General features: G+C 42.6%; 1 protein-coding gene across 2 annotated transcripts in view; it reads left to right on the top strand.

The window, feature by feature from the left end:
* Nucleotides 1-16589, top strand: part of acvr2aa (activin A receptor type 2Aa) — a 35397-nt gene extending 18808 nt beyond the window's left edge. For both annotated transcript variants that reach the window (XM_027016917.3, XM_027016915.3), the window contains exons 4-11: nt 130-284; nt 7489-7632; nt 8165-8308; nt 9604-9749; nt 10030-10144; nt 11097-11235; nt 12248-12378; nt 12613-16589. In XM_027016917.3, coding sequence (XP_026872718.1) covers nt 130-284; nt 7489-7632; nt 8165-8308; nt 9604-9749; nt 10030-10144; nt 11097-11235; nt 12248-12378; nt 12613-12807 — 1169 coding nt within the window. In that variant the 3' untranslated portion in view covers nt 12808-16589. The remainder of the gene's footprint in view (nt 1-129; nt 285-7488; nt 7633-8164; nt 8309-9603; nt 9750-10029; nt 10145-11096; nt 11236-12247; nt 12379-12612) is intronic.
* The last annotated feature ends 1628 nt before the right edge of the window (nt 16590-18217 follow it).

The following is an 18217-nucleotide window of genomic DNA, read 5'->3' as shown; positions in this document are numbered from 1 at the left end:
TTTTTCCTTCCTGGTGTTGTTTGTTCTGTAAAATAGATTGCAACCCCCCAATTGAGTACAAATGTAAGAGGAACTAAAACTGTAAATTTAGCCTGCTTACCCGGTTTTTGAACTCTTCTCTTTCTGCAGCAACGTCTAACCCGTTCCCTCAGAAGCCCCCGGTGTTCAGTACCCTCCTCTACTCCCTGGTGCCAATAATGGGCGTCGCCGCAATCGTTCTTCTCGCCTTCTGGATGTACCGACACCATAAGCTGGCATACCCACCTGTCCTGGTGCCAACCCAGGTAGGCCTTCACCTGTTTTGTTGTTTTATCAGTGCCAGTCAAATGGTGAACAAGACTGAAAAAGCTAATGTGTTATTGCACTGTTGTCAGGGGCTCTGTACACAGTATAGAAGTAATTGCTGCTGCTTGGTTTTGTTGTGCGTGTGTGCACGTGCGTGTGTGGGTGCGCGTGCGTGCGCGTGTGTATGCATTTATGCTCGCATGTGCACTTATGCCCTCCCTGTTTAGCTGCACATAGTCGTCTTTTCATCAGGGGCTTTGGGAGATGTTATTAGCTCCCCGAGGTAGCTTCTCCTGATGCTTAGAGTGACAGTCCCTCCACTGATCTCATGTGCTCAGGGTCACACTTGCTCTTGCTCGGCCGTACACGACTGTCAGACAGTATTGCAGGAATTGACATCGGCGGAGCGTCTTGCACGCCTCCTGGATGTTGTTCTCTTGCACATGCTGGTTTTACACGCATGCAGAAGATGCAAAACGGAGACATCTGTGACAACTCTGCTCTGGAACCTCCAAAAGTAGGCTAGTGACTCTCAACCCCTAACGTCATAATTTACCTTGGAAACATTTGAACAGTACTCCTTCCGCCTTTTTGCTTCTGCTAACAAGATTTTAAAATGTACCTCCCTTCCCTTTTGGTTGTGCAACCAAAGAGTTTAAAAAGCTGTTGCAGGAGATTAATAAGTCAGTTCATCTAACCCTCGTATGGTAACAAGATGGTACAAAATCGTGCCTAAGCTTTGATTTGATTTTGACAGAGAGCTATACAGCAGTGCTCATAGCAAACAGAAGTGGTTGATTTTGAGTGGAGTTCCCCTTTCTGTATTAATAAGACTTCACTTGTAATGTAATTGCTGATATACTGCCTCTGACATCAACTGTATCTGTCTAAGCATGTTGGTCCTGTGCTGGATAGGGACAGTGTTGCCCTGTATAGAGAAACACTTCAATGGTCCAACACAGCTTGAAGCAACTTATAGAGATTTAGGTGTATGGGTGCTTGTGTCATGTGTTTCTTGGCCAGTGCATGACTATACTGCCTCAACTCGTTTTGTAACACTCACGCAGGAAGTATAACATTTGGTCTCACAGTGACATTCTCTTGGCTTTCTAATATCTTTGGCAGCAGATGGACATGCTTGGTTCTGAATAAGTAGGTCAGTTTTTAAAGGTGTCACTCACTGCTCTGCTGCACAAAACATGTCTAAACAAAAGCCAACTTCAGCTCACACATTTTCAAAGCAACATTTTGCTTGACTGAGATTTGATTTTTTTTTTTCCATTCTGGCACAAGTATGAGTCTCCAAAAAAAATTTTTTGCTTTCTTTCCTTGCCTCAGGTCCAAAAGGAGCTCTTATGAAATTTTGGTTGCTTCGTTTGTAATTAAACTTTCTCCCTTATGTCAAACTGAAGAAGGAACCAAATGGGTCTCCTTGAAGACTGTAATATACTCTTCTCTGCATTACAAGTGCCTTTTTTTCATTTGCAGTGCAGACTAAGTGCCGTTAAGCACTTGTTCCTCTCTCCAACAGCTCATTCACTTACGTTTTATTTGTCTGCTTTTCTGTATCCTGGGCCATATTCAGTATTTGAAAACTCTGTTACATGAGTGGGTCAGAGTATGTTATAGGTAATAGTATTCCCTTCTCTTTAAATCAAGACAAAGTTAATTTCATTGTTCATTGTTCACTTTCTGTTTTAAGACCTGTAGTATGCACTCTGAGGTGATCTAAGAACTACTGCAAGGAATTTGTCATCGTTGTGTCCTTCTTGCAGCAATTCCTTCCTACGTTCAGAGGTCATATTGACTTGTTTGCAGAATAATTTTCCCGTGTAAAACCTAGTTGCAATTTTTAAATAATCTGAGGTCATTCAAATCATATTGTAGGCCAGTGACTTGAAATGATTTGCAATGTGCATTGAATTACCGTGCCTTTGTTTATCATTAGTGGACCAAAGAACCCCTATTAGAGGTCTACATGCCAAAAGAGAGGGAACAAATTTTAGAGGATGATGAATGCGACTAGAGAAACAGTGAGGTGTCCGTCCTCAGCTTTGTTTACTGACCCGGCTGGTTTCACCCTGGAGGAGGCGCTCACTTCACCCTGGAAGAGGGACTCGCATCACCCTGGTGGAGTCAGTCGTGTCACCCCGAGTGGAGAGAGTCATTTTATCCTGGCGGACACAGTCGCTTGTTTTGTCTGGCCCTGGCCCGAAGAAAGTTCCAACATGCAGCTGCCCAAGCCATCTAAGGCCTTGTGGGTCAGCTAAGTCTCATTTCGTTTCTGCTGCTGCTTCTGAGAAATGTTTTTCTGTGCTTTTTGTTTCCCCCTGTGTTTTGTTCCCTTCTTAGAAGCTGTTATTGTAACATCCCAGGTGTTGGCTGCACACGTGCCTTTTGATATTGCTGTGCTTAGACAGAAAGTTAGTGAAGGAGTGAGAGGCACTAAAGAAACATTTTGGGAGTAACTGGCAGCCATTGAAATGTACATTATCAGCTTGTTATCGTCCATACCCAGTCTAAACACTGCAAACCAAGGAACATTACTGGTACCCTTAATGAAAGTAAAGGAAAATGTTGTAAAAATATAATATCAACACCAGTTTTCTGTCTCAGCATTCAGTCAAGCTTAATTAGACAAATTAAATTATTTTCTTTTTGTTGAGTATTTAAAGAAAAATTCAGTATTATTTTAAATAAACCCAAGATAAATGTACTTATTTACATTTTTACTTGGAAATAAGAAATTATAAAGCAGGTACTGAGTCCAAAAAGGTACATACAATTGCTCACTGAAAGAATATTTTGTGTGACAAAATTTTGGGGGGGTAAAAGTGAAAAATGTATAGTCTTGCAAGAGAAGGGAGCTTTTTTCAGATGGAATGGCATTAAATGTCAATATTTATTCTTATCCTTAAAAAGCTAATAGCAAATTCAAGGTGTAAGAAAAGGTAGTTATACCACAATACAGATTCACTAATGTCACAAATGCAGCTTTTACAGTGACATCAGGATGCCCTGTACTTCCCCTGGGAAAGACTGGGGTGGCTCATGGAAACTGCTAGACTGACAGTAATCATTCATTCCACTGATTTTTGAGGCAAGTCTGTGCAGTTATGGTATTCAGAAAGAAATAACGAACTTGCATCTAAACTTGCATCTGTTCTCTTGAAGTGGAAGACTCTTAAAGTGTTGGATTGATGGTGTGCGAGTACTAACTGACAATACAGTACTATAACTCAGGAGCGGGTACTAACTGACAGTACAGTTATGTCTGTGTGCAAGCATCTCGTGGAAGCCCCAGGGCACGTGACTGCGTTTACCTGAAACGGTGTTTAACCCTGACCAGGCCACAAGTCTGGGAAGGCAAGGAGCATAGTCAAATGAGGCTACTCAGATTTACATTTGACCCAGATTTCCTCCATCCCATCTCTTTTCATCCTGCGCACTCTAAAACTAACACCTTTCCTTCTGCTTCCTCCCCTTCCTCAACCAGCATGCCTTTCATATCATGGTAGAGGTAAGAGAAGCCTAATTTACCCATCCTTCTGTAACGAGTGTCTTGGTTTCAGCTTATTTAATTTAAGTAATTACTTTATTTGAATGAGTCACACTCCAGAATACAAGACAGCAACCACTTTGCCACTGTGAGTTTTGTGCCTTGAGTTGTGCCCTGCACATTTAGAACATTTTAATTTTTGTTCGGATGCTTCTTTGTTTGATTGTTTGTTTGTTTTTTGGGTTTTGGGGGGGCGGGGGGGTTTGTTTTTGTTTTTTTATTTATTTTTGTTATTGGTTTGGTTTGTTTTTGTGCACGGATGAGTATGAAACCCCTTGTATTCTGCTGGGATCCAAGCAAAATGTCCCTTAAATGAGGTGCATGGTGATGCCGATGCCTTGCTTTCCCATGCATGCATGTCTCCGAGCATGCAGAGAATGACCTGCAGGGAGGGAGTGTGGGAATGTATTGCACTTAATATGTCGGCTTGCAAGCTGCCGAGATGTATTGGTAGCTCAGTTTGAAAATGTGTAAAACCGACTTTATACCCTCAATGGGGTCCACATCAAAGCTTGGTAATCTGTGAATTTCTGACCTCAAACAGCAACAGGTACTCTCAATCCTCTGTGATATGAGAGACTGTATCGTTTCACACACACAAGCTGAAAACTAATGAGTTTTAAAGCAAGGCATTCATCAACCTTATTTTAACTACTCCACAATTTACATAACCCTAAATGTTATGAAAATGTTCCCCAGTAAGCATAATGTCCTTAAAGGAATGCAGCTGACTGCCAGAACACTTTAAACACTTGAATAAATGCTGTAAGTGAAAACAGGGTGCCTCGCACAGAGTGTGACTCCTGACGTGCACATCTTCCTCCAGGATTTCCGTAGTTCCATAGACATGAAAGCCACATGGACCGCATCAGCGGTGCACCTTTCTCCCCTCCATCATCACAACCCTGGGGGCCAAAGGTGCAGCATTGTGGGCGGCCGAGGCTGCAGCGGTGTACGCGTCACGTCCTGGCCGTGCTCCAGACCACTCAGGGCTCATGCCATGTCTCGGTCGCCCTCAGCGCGAAGACCATGATGGAAATGCCTCAGTTGGTGCTGCAGATGCAGTGGTAACACACCCATTATGAAGCATCTACTTTCATGTGATTTGTTGGTCATATCTGCACAAGTTATTTCCAGTTATTTTGGCAGGTACCTCACCATAGCCTACATATGTAAGTGGCTAGTCACAGCTAGTTAGCTAGTGTATCTTGCACAAAGCTAACCTGTTCCAGTCATTTTTAGTTCACTGTGAGCCATGTTAGCTTTTGGGTGGTGAAATGTTCTGTTAAATAATTCGGAGCCCATGTGAGAAACAGACCATGGCCAATTTTCACTCTAATATTAAACTGCGGGTTTGGGGGCAGTAGGTGCATGTCGAGAGACTCTGACATATATGTTGAGATTCAGACAGGTCAGTTGCTCACGGGCATTTTCCACTGGTGTCTGGTTTGTTGGACTCTCAACAACACGAACCCTTGTAACCTGCACATAGACATTCAATATCCACCCTGGGCATTCAGGGAGAAAGATCAGCCTCTTAAATTACAGGTGAACAACACTAAATTTTTCCTTTGCTAAAAATAAATAATAATACATAAAAACCACAACACTGCCATGAAGAGGCATTGCTATTTTTCTAAATTGTGACTAACACTGTGTCAAATGCAAAAGGGGCATCAGAGTCCTGTGCACTGTGACGAGGTACGGAGAGTAAAGATGTGTTGTCGTCCCCCTCCAAGTGCGCGCGCGCACAGATGTGCACACACACATTGACACACCACATAGGAGCTTGATCCCTCACCTATCCAACTCTTCCACTCTCTTTCTGTGTCAGCTCTTTCAGGGCTAGTTTTGGGTAACAGCGAAAGCAACTCAATCTCGGGCGTATTCCCTTTCTCTCCTGTCCTCGTTGTTTTTCTCTTCCCCTCCCCTCTCCCCCCTCTTCCTCTCTCTCTCTCTCTCTCTTTCCTTCCCTCCTTCTCTCTCCCCCTTCCTCTCGCTCTCCACCCACCCACCTCTCTCTCTGACTCTCCTCCCTGCTTCCCACTCTCTCTCCATGCCTCCTCCCACGCTCCCCTGCGTGATGGATGTTCTGCCCTTTCGTCCCGTCTCATTCCCGCTCACCATCACTTCATCTTTTTTTTTTTACCTCCAGCACAAAATTCCTGTAGGACCAAGTAGAGCTCAGTACGCAACCCAGATCCATATGCTTTGGAGTCTCGACTCGGGGGCCACTGCAGCCTTCCCACAGCCAGGGTTTTTTTGGGTTTTTTTGAGGAAATGTAGGCCAAGCACAATGGCATAGCATCTCTACATTTGCCCTACTTCTGTCCAAACTCTTAACCTCAAGTGTTCTTGGTAAGGTGCTACCACAGGGCCTGCAAAAATAAAAATAAATAAATAAGTAAATAACGTTCTTTTTCTTTGTCCTACCTTGTCTTTTGGTGTGTGCATAGATGTTTTTTAAAAAGGCTAGATGTGGTTGCTTTCACTCACCCCAATCACTTAAGATTTATGACTTAGGAAGGCAGGTAGGCTGTTCTGTTGGCATTTTTTTGTTTGTTTGTTTGTTTGGGTTTTCTGTGTGTGTGTGTGTGTGTATGTGTGTGCGCGCCCGCGCCCGTGTGTGTGTGCGCGTTTAAGCCTGGGAGTGCACAGCAAAACCAAGCCAATACTTTCCAAACGAGAGGAAAGCAGCCACACCTGCCTCTCCCTCACCGAGTGTGGCTGAATAGTGGGAATTAGCTGATTTGATAAGGACTTGCATGGTGGAGGAGCGGCCCATTGTGTTTCTGCTGACAGAGGTTAATTGGCCCGAAAATGCCATGTTGGGTGTGGACAGAGTATGTGTGCACATGCACACAAGTACACACCACTTCCATGTGGACTGCCGACACAAGGCATGGGTCAGTGGCTCAAGGGCACACGATAGTGGGGTTTTGTTGTTGTTGTTGTTTGTTTGTTTTATTTGTTATTAAAGAAGGATACAATTGTAATCATTTGAAACAGTACTAATCATTAATCGCTAACCATACTGTGGTTAATGTCATTATCGGTCCTACTATTGTGACTCCAGTGCATGCCATAGCCCTTTAATCTGGATCATCTTCTCATCAGTCCACCGGTCCACCTACACCAACTATGGATTTATATTTAACAAGCTCTGAACTCCAACTCCTATATGTCCCTTCTGTAAAAGCTTTGTAGTACTGAGCAGGGCAACATTTGCCTGCATTATTGAGCCAACCATACATTAGTGATGTGACTTGGTTTTTTTTCCCCCATTGATTTCTAATATAGGGAAGAATGTGCTCATATTAATCTCACAACAGGAAATTCTTAGATGGGTTTTGTAAGGTAAAATACTGTAAGATTGACCACCTTGTGTTATTCTGTACAAAAAGCAATGGTTTTGTTTAATACTTTTTGTGAAGTGTATTAGCACAGTGGCTGCTCACCCTGGGGACCTAGGTATAACTTGGTAAGAACGAGATATTCCTGTGGGGGGGGAATAAAGCCCATAACATGTGTTCCTCCTCCACATTACCCAACATATAACAGACGTGCTGCTCCTGCAAATGACCCATTCCACTGTATCCGTGGTACCTCCCTGACCTCTTATCCCCTTCACCCATACTTTTCAGGATCCTGGCCCCATGCCCTCCTCCCCCATCCTCGGACAGAAGCCACTGCAGCTGCTGGAGGTGAAAGCCAGGGGGCGCTTCGGCTGCGTGTGGAAAGCGCAGCTGCTCAGTGACTACGTGGCAGTCAAGATCTTCCCAATTCAGGTATTCAGTGGAGATCCACGCCCGTTGCCAGGACAACAAGTTGTCTGTTGTCAGTGCAGGGTCGTTCAAACGGCCCAGTGAGCAGGTGCCCTCTGGTAGCCACGAGGGAGCTTGCATGATTGCATCATATCCTCTTCTGTGTCAGTTGTGTCACACCATTCTCAGAAAACATCTTCAAGCCCTGCTCCATAATCTCATGTTGGTGTGGTTAGAGCCATTAATAAAACACACCATCACTACTATATCCGTTAAGAGTAGTCCCAGTGCATCTATTCTATATAGCCTTAGTCTATTTGAACTTCAGACTTCGTACTTGCATACAGTTCCTCATAGACAGCCAATATTTTTATACACCATTTAAAGAGAAGATACGTGTGCGTGAATATAGCCAAATTTAGGTTGTTGTTTGTCTTCAATTTAAACATAGTGTTCTCGACACATCTGTTTATGTTTTTATCTTACACCTGCTGAGCTTTTGAATGAGTTATTGCATCTAGTGCTTTGGCTCCTTTTTCACTGTAATGCTTCTTAGGATAAGCAGTCCTGGCAGAACGAGTATGAGATCTACAATCTGCCTGGCATGAGGCACGAGAATATTCTCCAATTCATTGGTGCAGAGAAGAGAGGGTCCAACCTGGACATCGAATTGTGGCTCATTACAGCTTACCATGAAAAGGTAATTCACCTTGTGGACAGAAGACCTGATAGCAGTGCATTTGAAATTGTAATTTAAATACTTTATACTTCTCAGATTTCTCTGTGATTAAGAAGTCTTGATGATTAGTGATGACAACTTGGGCACAGTGAGGCTTTATTATTTTGTGTGTTGGTTTGTGTGTTAATTTGAATGGGAAATACAGAAAACCATATGGTTGGTGTCCCTAAACCTAAGCTTAGTGCTATCTGGTCACACTAACTTTGTTACTGTTAAGCACATTAGCGTAGTTTCATTTGGTTTATGTCTTCACTTTCAGTGTTCTAATCAAAAACACAAAACTGTTATTAAATAAGCATTAAAACATGGCTCCCGAATGCAGTCATCAGTCATCTCAGTGTGAAGCGATCAGTAATTCTTTGATAACCCGGTAACCTGTTGTTGTAGTGTTGTACTTCTCTGTAGGATGATGTTGTGGTCTGGATCACCATCACATATTGACACGTGAACAAATTATTATGAAATATTAAAGCTGATGAGGTCTCATTTCTCAATAGCACTTAAAATATGTTTCTATAGCTGGATTATTAGTTCTCAGTCAGCAGGGCCGTTTCCAAAATTCTCAGCACAGTTTTCTTTTGTGAAGAATTTGTGGAACAGGCTTTACGTCATATTAAGCCTAACTCATTGTAACCTATAAAAACCTTTAGCCGTGCAGCCTCCTTTTCTGAACCCCTGCCAAAAACCTCCAAGTTTGAGTTTTCACATGCGCCCTCTAGAGGTGGATTGAAGCAACTCATAAGAGGATCATAAATATTTAATATTTAAAGGCCTTTTCCATTACGGAGGCATCCTTAATGAAACACCATTAAATCCCGAGGCATAAAACAGTCTACAATTTCAAAGGGCACGTTTTGTCATTACACTGTGATTAATGCCTGTAATTACAAAGCACAGCAGATCACATGCAGTTGATGTTCAAGACCAGTTTTTCCAGGTACGGATTGAGTCTGTTCCTGGACTACAATGGCTCTTAGAATCACCGTTAACATTACAATGTAATCTAAGACTAGATTGCCTGATCTGTATCAGGGAAAGGGCCCAATTATACTTAAATTAAGTCATGGCAGATTAGCGAGTATCCTAGTAGCTATTCCAGAGCAGTTGTCCCTTATCTGCGAAATACTGTGTTGTGGAGGTCGTGCTGTTTTTGACTGGCTGTGTCCCTGTGGATATGTCTGAGCTGTTTGGAACTCGGCACTCGCCGTCCAGGAATCAGTGCCTCCATGGACCTTTCGCCTTTGCCTTCTCACTAGGGCTCGCTGACCGATTATCTGAAGGCCAACGTGGTGACGTGGAACGAGCTCTGCCACATTGCCCAGACCATGGCGCGAGGTCTTGCCTACCTCCACGCTGACGTCCCTGGCCTCAGGGACGGGCACAAGCCCGGCATCGCCCACAGGTCAGCCCTCTCCACCCCCCCCTCCTTACAGCCCAAGCAGAGCTGCTGACACAGCTGGATACGTTTTGGATACGAATACGTTATATTCTGTTATCATGGCTGTAGTTCAAGGTTTTAGTGTTGATCATGTGTTGCGTGTGATGCAAGTAATTTTTTTTATTGCTAGATTAAATATTATGATTTGTTCACTTGTTGATTTAGGGTAAGCATAATATTAGGTTCCATTCATTGTGTGTGTGCGTGCGTGCGTGCGTGCATGCATGTATGCGTGCGTATGCAGGGACATTAAGAGTAAGAATGTGCTGCTGAAGGCTAACCTGACAGCCTGCATCGCTGACTTTGGCCTGGCCCTGAGGTTCGAGGCCGGGAAGTCTGCTGGTGACACGCACGGACAAGTGAGTACATGGGAGGGGGGTTGGTGCACACCTGTTCCTCCTGCAGTAGCTCTTTGACTCAGATAAAGCGCTACAGACGCTAGAAGATTACAGATAGCATCAGGCACCATGCCTGTAGGCGCATGTACACGGCAGCAGTGTGGTTAATCGCAGGTACGCGGTTGAGAGCGACTGCATCCTGGCCAAAGTTGCAAAAGCCTCCTCAGGCACCGTTGGAGAAATGACACACTGCTGGGAAGTCCCGAAATGTGCATCCTTATTTTGGCAGTTGGTGGATGTATGTGCGCGGGCCTGTTTCTAAGTGAGATGTAGCACAGAGGTGCTGGGGAGCCCTGTATCCTGCATGCTCTGATGCCTTTCTTTCATGACTGATACATTTACAAAACACATTTTGTTTTATGTTGATATTTTGTTTGCTGCTTATCTAATTACATGCTATGCTATTACATTTTTTTACAAATATGTTGTAGTTCATTGGTAAACTTTTAAAGACAAAGAGGTTAAGAAGTATCAGGGAGGTGGGGAACTAACTGAAAAAACAAGGATGGGGTCAGCATGGTGGCTTGCATCTGCAGTAAGGTCTTGGGTTTGAGTCCCTATCTGGGTGTGGTTTCCATGTGTTCCCTTTGTCTGTGTGGGTTTCCTCTGGTGTCTCTGGTTTCCTCCCACAGTCCAAAAACATGGAGGTTAGTTTGATTGGATACTCTAAATTGTCCTGTATGTAAGTGACCTATGTGTAAGTATATATAGATGTGTGTGTGTGTGTGTGTGTGTGTGTGTGTGTGTGTAAAGCATCCTTGATTAAGAGAAAGGTGCTATATTAAATGTAAATAATAATAATAATAATAATAATAATAATAATAAAGCAGGGGGGAAAATAAGTCATTTGCTTCTAGCTAGCCAAGGCTCCATGAGCGGACAAAGTGTTTGCATGATACCCTGTTGTGTGCAGGTGGGCACCCGACGCTACATGGCCCCAGAGGTGCTGGAGGGAGCCATCAATTTCCAACGAGATGCCTTTCTCAGGATAGATATGTACGCAGTGGGCCTGGTGCTCTGGGAGTTGGCGGCCCGCTGCACAGCAGCCGATGGTAAGAGTTGCCACAGCTAATGAACTATGGTTAACAATCAGGGAATGAGCACAGAACCGTACCAGAGCAAACCCTACTGCAGCCAACAACCAGAGAACCCTTCTGTGGCTAATGAACAGAGAACGCTAGTATAGCTAGAGACCAATTAATGCTAATGACTAATTGCCAGTTTGTACCATATGGTCTTAATATTGTATTGTTTATATTGCCAAAATTGTGAGTGCTAGGTGCTTTGATATATATTTAAAACACAGTGCTTTTTGTAACATGCCTAAAGACCTGCTTTAATTTGACCTAAATGACATTTAGTGAGTCATATTAATGCTGTGATTCATCAAAGCACCCAAAGAGTTGTTCATTTGAAACATCTAGTTTGTTAGAAGGCTCATTTGCAAATTGCATGTACCTGTGATGCCAGCTTCACAAAGGCGAATCCTGTGATATAAATTAATGAACAGCTTCTTTATGCAGTGCTGTCAGGCCCATGCAAGCTTTCATTCATCCTTTAATGCATTTACAAAGCAGCTTGTAGCCAGTAAAGTTGCACGGAACCTGGGCTAAAAGAGGCATTTGCTGGAGGTCTCAATTCTCCACTCTGACCCTATGATCCCATCATAAGATGTATTGATCACTGGCATCCGCTCTAATGGAACATCATTGATCAGGTCCATATAGATGTTTGGATGGGGGGCTGTTATGCGTCACAACCCAAGCAGGGGGTGGTGAGTGATGGGTCCATGTTTAGCAGTGGTCATGAGCTGGCAGGTTACTGTGAACCTGGAATTTAGTGGGCTTAAAACATTTTTTTTTTTAAAGAAAAAGAAAGAAAGAAAAAAAAGACCGACCCCTTCCTTTATATACACTTCTGACTGGTCTGCTATAAATGGAAAAGCAAAACTGTGTCAAAATTCACAAACTCACATCCCTTGCCTTACAAATCAAAGCCTGTGCTTCCTGATCTGAGCCTGCTGGATATGTAGTAATACTAACCTCCTTGCCCGTTCTGTCACAGGCCCAGTGGATGAGTATATGCTGCCATTTGAGGAGGAAGTTGGCCAGCACCCCACCCTGGAAGACATGCAGGAGGTGGTGGTTCATAAAAAGCTGCGACCCACCCTCCGTGAGTGCTGGCAGAAACACCCTGTAAGTTCACTGCGCCACTATAGGCCATAATTAGGAGGTTGACCGTGGTGTTATTATTCTGTCTGATGGTGATTTTGGGACAGAGTTCAGAGTGGTGTTGTCACATATGTACATCCTGTTTAGCGCTCCTCTGTCTGCTACTTTCTTTTTCTGTCTCTCCATTTTTGTTTTCTGTCGTTCTGCTTTTGTTTATTTTTTTTTCTTTTATATATTTCTCTCTGTCTACAAACCCAGGGTCTTGCCATGCTGTGTGAGACAATAGAGGAGTGTTGGGACCACGAGGCTGAGGCGCGTTTGTCGGCGGGTTGCGTGGAGGAACGCGTGGTTCAGATGCAGCGACAAACCAGCATCTCTGCACCCGAGGAGATTGTCACTGTTGTCACCATGGTGACCAACGTGGACTATCCCCCTAAGGAGTCCAGTCTATGACTAGAAGAGAACAGCATGTGAATAACGTGGGCGGGGGAAGAAAAAAAGAAACTGCAAAGATGGGTCTCAGGCCGGTGGACCGGAATTCTGAGTGGCTACCTAACATGCGGAGCTTGATTGATCCTGGTGATTGTACTGTACATACAGTTGGTCATGTTTACCAACAGTGGATTTACATGCTGAATCTGTTCCAATATTGGTTTCAGCTACACTACGTGAGTGTGTGTGTGTGTGTGTGTGTGTGTGTGTGTGTGTGTGTGTGTGTGTGTGTGAAAACTCATGTCATGGGGCCTTCTGGAAAGGACAGATGGATTTAAATCCAGCATGAGGACCTGAAGCACGACACACTCTCACCTTTTGGCAAATGGAAGCTACTGACTGATGTTTCTGTTTTGTTTTGTTTTGTTTTTTGGGGGTTTTTTTGTTTTGTTTTTGTTTTTGTTTTTTTTTTGTTTATTGTTTTTCATCTGAACTAGACACAGAACACTTTTTTCTCTAAGAAGACAGAGATAAAGAACCAGACTCCACATCATTTCAGTGTAAAAAAAAAAGGGCAACATTGCTTTCTAATGCATCTGAAATATTTGAGTGAATGACTTTCTAATGCATTCGATACAGTTGAATGAATGACTTTCTAATGCATTCAATATATTTGAGTGAATGACTTTCGCAATGCCAATACGAAACAGCTTCTGAATGTCCAGTGTGTCGCTGCTGTAAATATATCAACTGAGAGGCTGAAGACATTAACTGAAATTGCCGGTTTTGTATCTCTGGATTTTGCTCCCAGCATTTCTGTCAGATAACCACCAACCTCTCTCTCGACAAGGTATACCTCAGTTTCTCATCCCAATAACAAGTTTGTTTTGTAACACTATATAAAAACAAAATTATGAAGCTTCTTGTTGACCTGCATGGGGTACAGAAGCTTTTTCAATACGGGAGAAAAAAAAAACAACTTTTTTTATATACAACAGATTATGCCAAGAAAATATGGCCATCCATAAACCAGTGTTTTCTGCCTATGTTCTGTTGGTTTGTCTTTTCTGTGTTGCCCTGTCGTTTAAAATGTGATGGTCTGCTTGGGTTTTTTTTAAAACATTGTGACACTGTTGGATCAGTTTTAGACCTTTATCAAGACCTGTTGAGAAGAAAAATCCCTGAAAAATATGAAATCTGTGAAAATATGTAAGCACTTATCAGCATAGGTTTGCAGTGTCCTCGCAAAAACGACATATGTGCATGCCTTGTATTTCTTTTCTCTTGTGTGTGAAATCTTGTGAGCAGTCATTATCCACCCCAACCTCTCCAAACCACCTTTTTATTATTGTTTTTTTATTATTCAACTGCAATGTTGGCTGTCTTCAATCAGGGTATTGCTCTCGTTCCCCCTTTTTTTTTTTTTTTTTTTTTTTTTTTATCCTGTTCTGCTGTGATCTCTGTCTGCCAAAACTGTTCTCCCAAGCAGAGGTTCTGCTCAGCGATCCTGGACTGACTCTTCCTTCACACTGACTGCAATCATTACACGTGAAAATGCAAAAATAGCTGGGGTTTCATGGCTATCGCTAAGTTTCACGACAGCTACAATTAACCATCTATGTATGTCTCAGGAAGCTGTCCTGCCAGTGTGTCCTCCTCTGGTGCCATCCTGGTGATCCATGTTGCATAGCCTATGAGAGAGGTCTTCATAAAACTACACTAATATCATAAGATGGACTTTTCGTATTCTGAAACCTTGGAGCTCCTTGTGTTCCTAGCACCAAGCTAGCAGATGCCATATGGAAGTAATGGTTTAGATTGAGTATATGACTCCTAGATTATAATATGTTAGTCATGCTTGCTATGCTGTTATGCATATTTTTTACACATAAAGTGCACAGAAGTATTATCCCAAAAATGTGCAGGTGTTCTGAGGACCTAACAAATACTGTCATCATTTGTTCACCTTTTATTACTGGTGACCCCTATAGTTTAACAGTAGCATTGCTGCTACTCTTAAGCTGCTAAAAGGATTCAGGCTACTCTTTGAGGCTAAATATTGTACCACATCCGCAAGCATTCAGACCCCTGTTACTGTATGCAGTGCATCACTTTCAACCGAAGCATTCTTTCAACTGTAGCATTTTCAATCCACGGACCTTTGCATTCGCTATTCTCATCTGCTGACCTGGCCAGGAGCTCTGCCTTTATGCATGGTGCATGATCCAGCAAGTACTAGTTCAGCAGTTCAAGACATGAGGCTGCATTGAGCTGTTCTAAACATGCAACTCTTCTGGAAGATTTCATTCAACGCTAACACCTGAATGAATGCTAGCGGGTTACTGCTAGTGTTATTTTGCTTGCACCGTGCAAACCAGCCACTAGCGTTTAATAGCCCTGTTAGAATTTTTCATTGTTTCATGGTTTCATTGCTTACACTTCACACTGGGTGAGCTTCATGTGTGCAGTCAGTTTGTTCTTTCTGAAGGAAGACCAGTGAGTGTCTAGCAGCCTGCCATCATTTCGCCATCATATTTGCCTTCAGCGTACATGAAAACAGTAAAAAGAAATGGATCTTCATAATTTTCCATAGCTTCAGTTCACGTTACATCCCCATACCCACCTTTCCATGTCTCATTCAAGAGAGAATCTTCAGTGTTATTGTGATTATTGGAGGCAGTATTCAGATTGCTGATCTTAAATCAGCTTTTGTGACTAACAACCATCATTAGGAAGAGAAATCTGGTTAGAGATCAGATTCTGTTTGGCTGGACAGGTGCTCTGCATTTGCAGCATATTCTCACTAACCTATCTTTCGGAATCAGACTAGGCTGGGGTTGTTCCTCATGAACAGATCATGTATTGTATTGTGCAAAAGCCTGGATGAAAATAACCCTTTAATGCACACTCTCCCTTCAAAATGTAAGCCAAGCCTGCATCACCACCTCCCCCTGCCCCAAACCTACATCACCTCCTTTGCCTGCCCCAAACCTACATCACCTCCTTGCCCTGGCCTGAAACCGACATCACCATGTCCACCTGCCCCTTCCCAAGTGTTGGCAGAAGACTGGCTTAAAAGTGCACCATATGTATATAAGAATAATGTTTTAGATTGTGAATATAGCATGAGGTTGTTTTTTATGGTCTCAAAAGCAAAAAAAAAAAAATCTTTATTAATATTATGGAAAAATATTTTATTGTTCTTTATTTTGTATATCTGTATTTTAGGTTGTTTTATTAATTTATGTAATGGCCCAAACAAGTTATTTTTATTCTGATTGAGGAGTGCTTTTACTCTATTTATAAAACTGGTCAGATGAAACACTAAAAAAGTAATAGCAGATTGATCTTTTCTTTACCTCAGATTCCCGGTTTACTCTCAACGTTATCACAACAAGAACAAGTGGTGTAGCACGACAGAAAACATGGTGCAGGCGTTGTGAAAACATGTACTGGGACTTGACCAGCAGGTTCACTATCCTTCTTCTACTTCTTTTTTCCTCTTTTTTCACACAGCAAGACGCACTTTGGTTTTCAGTGACAGTATCTGCTTACTTTGGTGCCACTGAGCAAGGGTCACCATTGTACCAAAACTGTCTTGGGTGCAAGCGAGTGTATTACCTTAATGCCGGATATGCCATTTGAGTTGAGCATATTACCTTCATACCGGACATGCCATTTGAGTTGCTCCTCTTAAGTATTTAACAGACATTCAGGGCCCGGTTGGAAGTAATTGTTACATATTGTACAGATGAAATTTTATGCTACTACTCCCCTCAATAAAGTATAGTGACTGCTCTTGACCCATGCCCTCCATGTTCAAGTGTTGGTGCTTGTTAGAGGAAAAAAAAAAATATATATATATATATATATATATATATATATATATATATATATATATATATATATATATATATATATATATATATATATATATATATATATAATTTAAATAAACTTTAAAATAAAATTTTATTTAAATATATTCTATGAGTAAATGACAAAGAGCATCTGCTAAATGCTGTAAATGTAAATGTAAACTGGTCAGTCTCTGTTACATATCCCTATACATACATGCACTAGCTACTTGATCATAAACACCACTTCATTAGAAACACCTTGTAGATGTGAAGTCTATAATACGTCTTGTGACAGTCACTCCTGCCAGCATCAAGTCGTCGTTTTGAACTGCTGTGAGCAGAGGTACCTTTCTAATAAAGTTGGTGTGACCTACATAGTGTGCATAGGTCTTGGATGACATGCTTTCATGTACATGGTGATTTTCCTTTGCACTTGTGCATACGGCAATGTTCATAAGTTTTCGAGACAAACGTGCCAGAGCCAGCTGATAACTGCTGTTCCCCACACCAATGCCCCCCCCCCCCCCCCCCCATTCTCTTGTACAGGTAGTGACAAAATATGCCACTAGGTGTCAGCCTTTCCATTCCTCGTATACCACACTTTCTCATTCGGCTGCACGAACTCCAATGGTGTAGTCCATTCAAAGCAAGTGTGTGCCTCACTTTGCGACAACCATAGCTGATGAATGTGCTCAGTTAGAGCAGCCACTGAGGTGTGTGCACACCACCACAAATCTATTACTCACAACCACAAATGAGTGCCCGCTATTTCATTCTCACATAGTGACTCTTGGCTTCCTGGAATGCTACTGCATTCCTCATAGTTGGATTTATGTGTCCTGAAAATAATGCAGTCGATGGCACACAAGTGTTTTGGTCCCTGTTTTAGGTAGTCAGATGGAATGCCTTTATGTGACTGAATAACTCTGTCATCCACTGGGAGGCCTACGTCCAATTCCAAGACTTTCTGCCATAAATTCAACTCCCTGTTTTCCTCTAAGCACTTGAACTTTGCTTAGAGATGCCAGAGGCAGGTCTTCTGCTGCCTTTGATTTATTGTGTGGAATTGCTCTTTAAATACACCATAGCTCACACTTCACAGCATGACACCCAATTTAGTGAAATAGGACAGACCAGTCAACATGAATACAGAGGGGTGCATTCATTTGTAGGCTAAAGTGTCAAGGAATGTTCTAAAGTGATACCATTAATAGAACAGAAACCTTATCTTAACTACACAGCAGTCTGATGAATGTGCCCCTGTATTTCGGTGATCTTCGCTACTGCACTGGTAGCTCTCTGCTGCTAATATTCCCAGATGTGATGCAGCTCCCTGCTTCAGGTGGTCAGTTTTGGTACTTTGTGGAACAGCTCTTTACCATGTTCTGATAACATGCTCCTTTTACTCTAGACTCCACTCTAGATCTGCTTCCATTAGATTCCTAAGCATGCCCAGGACTGGATGACTCACCCATGGCAGGAAGAGTCTTAACAGGCGTAATTTGTGCTACTAGCAGTGCACTCTGAGAGCCCAACATTTGATTTCCAGTTCTCAATTTAGTTTTGGGAAG

This window comes from Electrophorus electricus, chromosome 9 (assembly GCF_041902795.1).
Source record: "Electrophorus electricus isolate QZ-2024a chromosome 9, ASM4190279v1, whole genome shotgun sequence".
Lineage (NCBI taxonomy): Eukaryota > Metazoa > Chordata > Actinopteri > Gymnotiformes > Gymnotidae > Electrophorus > Electrophorus electricus.
This window is presented reverse-complemented; position numbering and strand designations above follow the sequence as displayed.